Below are 5713 nucleotides of genomic sequence, written 5' to 3'. Positions count from 1 at the left end.
CCAAGGGCAGCAGAGCTGAGGAACGGGGAAAGAGGTCAGGATATAGTGAGATACAGCTCTGCCTGAAGCCTCTGGAATTCTTAGTTCTATAAACCAAAAAGGTATCCATTTCTTGCTTAAGTCAATTTGAGGTCTGAGTTATCACTGACAACCAAAAGAGTCTCAACCAACACAGGGAGCTTTTGCGTTTGTATTGACCCCAGCTGCTCCCAGAAGAGGAGTGGATTGCATATGAGGACAGTTGGAAACAAAGGCGACAGCCCCCTCCCCACCCTCCAGGCCAGGCTCTTGAAGACCAAGCCAACATGTTTATACAAAGTGTGCTGGCAATGCCCAAAGCAAAGGCAATCTGCCTACTGCACATTGACCAGTTTGCAGGGGTCTAAGGCCTTCATGGTGTTGACCTCTGAGCCCTGAAAGCCCCCTCCAAGCCTCTGGCCCCACCCTACCTAGGGTGACAATGTCTGAATTCCCACAACCATGTTTACCTCCCTACCTGGACGGTCAGAGTTGAATGCAATTAAGCTGCAGCTGGCTTTGATATGGTTCCCACATGAGGGGACAGTTCCTGCTCGAATGTCACTGATCCAGGTCTGAAAATAAAGAACAAAAAATGTGTTGGCCAGGGCTCTGCCTAAAGCAAGGGGTAGGGCATACAGCATAATCCAGGGAACTCTACCTTAAAGCTGCACCATTAGAGATGCATTCCTTAGGATCAAACCCTGTCCCCACTCACACAGTCCCTTAGAAAATGCAAAATGTCCTTGAAATGATAACCTGTCATTAAGGGGTTGATTTTGCTTATTAAATGAGTTCTCTAATAATGGGGAGGAAGCTGTCAGAAGGAAGCTTAGGCTGAACAAAGTCAAGAGGCTAACTGGGCAGTGTGTGTGTTGGTTGGGGGTGGAGGGGTTTGATTCTGTTGAAAGGGAGAGAAGCAGAGAAAGAAGAAGTAAGCACCTAAGGTAGAAGACAGACTTGACTTCCTCAACTGCATTGCTGAAGGCCTCCACCAAGTACAGGGTCTCCTCCAAGCCCCAGGAGAAAACATTCAAGCTAAGAGAGGGGAAAATAAAGGCCTTTCCACGAAGTCCCATAGTCAGGTGAACGATGCACCCCCATAAAAAGGCAATAAGGTTAACACCCACATACGTAGAGGAGCAGAGGAACACTTTTTCTAAAACGGTGGTCGGCGAGGTCCCAATGTTTCCTGTTGGTTTCAGCACCTCGCAGCATCCCTGCCGCCCGACGATCGAGCACCCACATTTCCCAGCCCACCCACTCACAGTGTCCTGGAAACCACCCCCACCAAGTTTCTAGTTCAATGTTCACCTGCCACGGGTAGAACATTATCATCTTGCATTATTCTCCCCTCCTGATTCATGTTTACTGTACAAATATAGTGATAGGAAATATCTTTGAAAAGAACCCATCACCTGTTCTCCCATCTCCCTAACATATAAACCGTTTTAAGCTCTCCCTGTAATCCCTAATTCCATGCCTGTCTGTTTACCTTGTTGGACTGAGATCCACTCAGAAACAAGCCCCAGAGCTCCTCAAGTACACTCCAGACCCCTCCAAGCATTATTGCACTCAGAGCAACTGTCTTAATGCAAATGTGAGAACCTCTCCACCACCAGCTCCCCACACCCGCTTCAACCTTTCGATGGCTCCCCAATGCACTCAGAGTAAAACCCAACTTCCTCCTGTGGCCCTCAGGCTCTGCAGGCCCACTATGGACTCATCTGACACCATGCTTCCCTGTCACTGCCCTCCATCCACCCTGGCCCACTTTCCTTCTTCCACCAGGCTCTTTCTCACCCCCATTCTTCCTATGGCTGGCTGCTTCTCACCCTTCCTGACTTAGCTTAAATGTCACCTCCTCCCAGCAGCCTTCCCAGACTACGCTACTGAGGTTAACCCCACCTCTAGGTCCATCTCCATCTTCATCTTCATCCCAGCCCCTGATGTGTGTTCTTCAGTGCACTTATTAAAACCTGCATTGCCCTTGCATGCCTGTCTGCTTTCTGACTGTCTCCCTCAAGAGACTAAGCACCAGAGAGGAAGGAAAATGCTGTCATGTTCACTGCTGTGGTTCCAGCAGCTGGACACAGCACATGGGATGTGCCCAGGAAATATGATCCAGAGGATAAAAAACGGGTTTTTGCTCCAGGCTGCCCTCATGTGAGATGGTCCCTGATGGGGTCACCAGAGGTCAGTTCCTAGGCTTCATTATTGGAAGACACTCACAGGCCTTCCAAATAATGTTTCGCTGCAGACCAAGGATGGCATCATCTCTGAAGCACACCCCTCATCAGGCCTGCTGCCCTTCCAGGGAACCGTGGTGCCCTCCCACCACCTGGTTCAGCTCTTCCTCTGGGCTCCACCTGCTCAGGCTTCCCAGGCCCCACCCAGCCTTTGGCAGCATCACCCCGCATAGGGGAAGAGCTCACGCCAGCCGCGAGAGGAAGCGCCAGCGGAAACCCGAGGGAGGGGCGCGCTTCTGGCCGAGGAGCTCCCCCTCTCCAGCTGACACACCCGGACTCGCCAAGACCAGGGCAGAGAGGGGCATGTCTCTCACACCCCAGCCCCGGGCAGGGGCGATCGGGGCGGCAGGGAGGAGGAGCCGCCCGGCTCGGGGCGAGGCCGACCGGAAGCCGGGAAGGCAGGCAGCCTCGCAGGCTTCAGGCCTTGGCCCCACTGGGCTGGCTGCGCCGCCTCGGTGGTCCCGGTGCGAGGCGGCCGGGCCAGCGGACCGCAGGGCTCATCGCGAAGCCAGAGAGTGTCCCGGGAGCGCCAGGCTCCGACCGCCGCGCGGCGACGGACGGCCCAGACGACGGCCCTGGGCCTGAAGGGGGCGCGCCTGGGCAGGCGGGCTCGGGGCGGGGGGAGGGTCCCCGCGCTGGGCCAGAGGAGGGGGAGGGGTGGCCTCTAGGCAAGGGGCGATGGCAGCCGGGCTCACCTCGCGGGGGGGCGGCCGAGCTTCCGTATGCCGGAACTTGGACACCTTGAAGCGGTTCATGGCGGCGGGAACCGCGGCGGGCGCAGCTTCGAAGACCCGAGCGTCGGCTCTCAGGTGCACTGCAAGCAGCCGCGACTCCCGCCTCCTCCCGCCCCACCCACGGCCCGCCGCTCGAGGCCACGCCCCTACGCGTCTCAGGCCAATCGCAGCCCGCTCCGGTCCACCGAGCCACTCCCCCAGCCCCTCTCCCTCGGCGCGCACCCCGAGGGCCCCGCCCCCCGGCCAATCGCCGCTCGGCCTCCCCTGGAGGCCACGCCCCGATGCCGAAGGCCTGGCCGCGCGGGTCCGGAGGTCACGTGCGGCGCGTTGGCCGCCCGCTGTCCCGCCGGGCGTGCGGGAAGAGGGGCAACAGCTGTGATTTTGTGGCCAGGGATTTACCTCGGGAGGCTTTTACAGTGTGCGGAGCACGTCCTTCCCCGGGAGAAGGGAAAGCAGAAGTGAACTAGCTCCACTTAGGAGACTGGGAACGGTCTCAGGGAGAGAGGGGCCGCTGGCACGGGTCACACAGATAGTGGCAGCGGAGGGGAGCCCAGGTCTGATGCAAATCCCTGTCCGTGGGACCTACTCTATAGGCTCCGCATCCCACCCACCCTGCTTAGGTCATGTGGGCTCGGTAGGATGGAGACTTCAGCGTCCCCTTATAAGGGCGAGTCAGGCCTTGGGCGCGGTGGGGCAAAACTCCTCGAAGGAAATCAATCAATTACAGATAAGCTGAAAGGGCAGTAGATAAGGGCCATGGAGAATCTCTTAAACAGCAAATTTGCCCAACTGGCAATGCTTGGTTAGTCCCTGGACAAACCTGGGGCAATGCTTTCCACAAGCCTTTATCTTCGCTTTGAAAATTGGCTCCGTGATTCCAGAATATGCTTTCTGCTTGAGAACAGACATAACACCTGCTGAGGCGTGTCTGGAAAGGGGACTTTGATCTGAGGAATGCGAATGATTGGTCGCAACGTCCCGCTGCTGTGAAAATTCACCTTCTGCAGCCTGCTGCAGGCAACAGCCTCAACTTAGGCAGGCTGTCCAGAGGGTAACTCTGAAAGCTTAGTCTGGCGATGGGCACGAATGGACTCCAAAATGCAAGTTCTTTTTTTCAGTTCTCACAGGTAAAATGTGACCACTCAGGGGCCCTTACTGAGTCAAGAGCGCCTTTGATCTCCATAAACTAAAGATAGACTGGCAGTAGGCCTGGGATTTGACTGAGGCCTGGGATTTGGAATTCCAAGCAGTCTGGCAGCCACTGGAGTTCAGCTTGCCCATGGCACATACTCTTCAGACTCTGGAATTCCAGCAGCTTTGGAAAAGACACCATCAGTACAGTCTGGAGTTCGTGTGGTGTTCAGTTAGTGCAGGTGTCGCTTATGCTTTTCTTTTTTTTTAATTGTGGCAAAAAACATATAAAATCTAACATTTTTACCTGTACAGTTCAGGAGTGTTAAAGACATTCACAGTGTTGTGTAACAGATATCCAGAACTTTTTCAAGCAAAGCTGGAACTATAGCCATTAAGCAACAGCTCCCCATTTCCCCTTCTCCCCAACCCATAGTAATCATCATTCTGCTTCCTGTTTCTATGAATTTGACTACTTTAGATACCAAATATAAGTGGAATCATGCACCATTTGTCCTTTTGTGACTGGCTTATTTCATGGTAATGTCCTCAAGGCTCATCCCTGCTGTTACAGCATGTGACAGAATTTCCATCCTTCTTAAGACTGGATAATATTCTGTTGCATGTATTTACCACATTTTGTTTATTCATTTGTCCATCAATGGTTACTTGGGTTCACCCACCTCTTGGCTATTGTGAGTAATGCTTCTAAGAACATGGCTGTGCAAATATCTCTTCGGGACTCTGCTTTCAATACTTTTGGATATATACCCAGAAGTGGGATTGTTGGAGCATATGGTAGTTCTATTTTAAATTTTCTGAGGGACCTCCATACCAGATATTGTTTTTAGAATTTCAGTTACTAAAAGTTAGGGTTTTTTAGAAATATTTATTTATTTATTTGGGTTGCAATGGGTCTTAGTTGCGGCACAAGGGATCTTTAGTTGCGGTGTGTGGACTTCTTAGTTGCAGCATTTGTGCGGGATCTAATTCCCTGACCAAGGATTGAACCCAGGCCCCCTCCATTGGGAGCACAGAGTCTTACCCACTGGACCACCAGGGAAGTCCTACTAAAAGTTTATTACCATCCTTTACTTACTGTTGGTTGTTTGGTTAATTCTACAGTATGCAGTAACCCCTATTTGCATCAACTGTATTTGACTTATAACTTTCCAGTACGGGGACATTCAGACATTATGTATTGTGGTTCAAATATAAATCAACTGTAGACCTAAAACTATAAAATTCTTAGAAGAAAACATGGGGCAAAAGCTTCACAACAGCCTTTCCCCTGGCTGGCAGCTTGGAGGCTGCATGATGCCTGGAGTTACTGTAAAAGACGTGAACCAGCGGGAGTTCGTTAGAGCTCTGGCAGCCTTCATCAAAAAGTCCGGGAAGGGCTTCCCTGGTGGCGCAGTGGTTGAGAGTCCGCCTGCCGACGCAGGGGACGCGGGTTCGGGCCCCGTTTCGGGAAGATCCCACATGCCGCGGAGCGGCTGGGCCCGTGAGCCATGGCCGCTGAGCCTGCGCGTCCGGAGCCTGTGCTCCGCAAATGGGAGAGGCCACAACAGTGAGAGGCCC

At 53.2% G+C, this 5713-nt stretch overlaps 2 protein-coding genes across 2 annotated transcripts in view; one reads left to right on the top strand and one right to left on the bottom strand.

The window, feature by feature from the left end:
• The window catches only part of CORO7 (coronin 7), a 61152-nt gene extending 58105 nt beyond the window's left edge, over positions 1–3047 (bottom strand). Inside the window, exons 1-2 of the mRNA XM_007453475.1 lie at positions 2963–3047; positions 497–593 (exon numbers count right to left, since the gene is read on the bottom strand). Of these exons, the coding sequence (XP_007453537.1) occupies positions 497–593; positions 2963–3022 (157 nt within the window). The 5' untranslated portion in view covers positions 3023–3047. The remainder of the gene's footprint in view (positions 1–496; positions 594–2962) is intronic.
• A 2375-nt stretch (positions 3048–5422) lies between these two features.
• Positions 5423–5713, top strand: part of LOC103068520 (40S ribosomal protein S19-like) — a 1453-nt gene continuing 1162 nt past the window's right edge. Inside the window, exons 1-2 of the mRNA XM_007453473.1 lie at positions 5423–5520; position 5558. Of these exons, the coding sequence (XP_007453535.1) occupies positions 5447–5520; position 5558 (75 nt within the window). The 5' untranslated portion in view covers positions 5423–5446. The remainder of the gene's footprint in view (positions 5521–5557; positions 5559–5713) is intronic.

The sequence above is a fragment of the Lipotes vexillifer genome, unplaced genomic scaffold (genome assembly GCF_000442215.2).
Source record: "Lipotes vexillifer unplaced genomic scaffold, Lipotes_vexillifer_v1.1 scaffold914, whole genome shotgun sequence".
NCBI lineage: Eukaryota > Metazoa > Chordata > Mammalia > Artiodactyla > Lipotidae > Lipotes > Lipotes vexillifer.
This window is presented reverse-complemented; position numbering and strand designations above follow the sequence as displayed.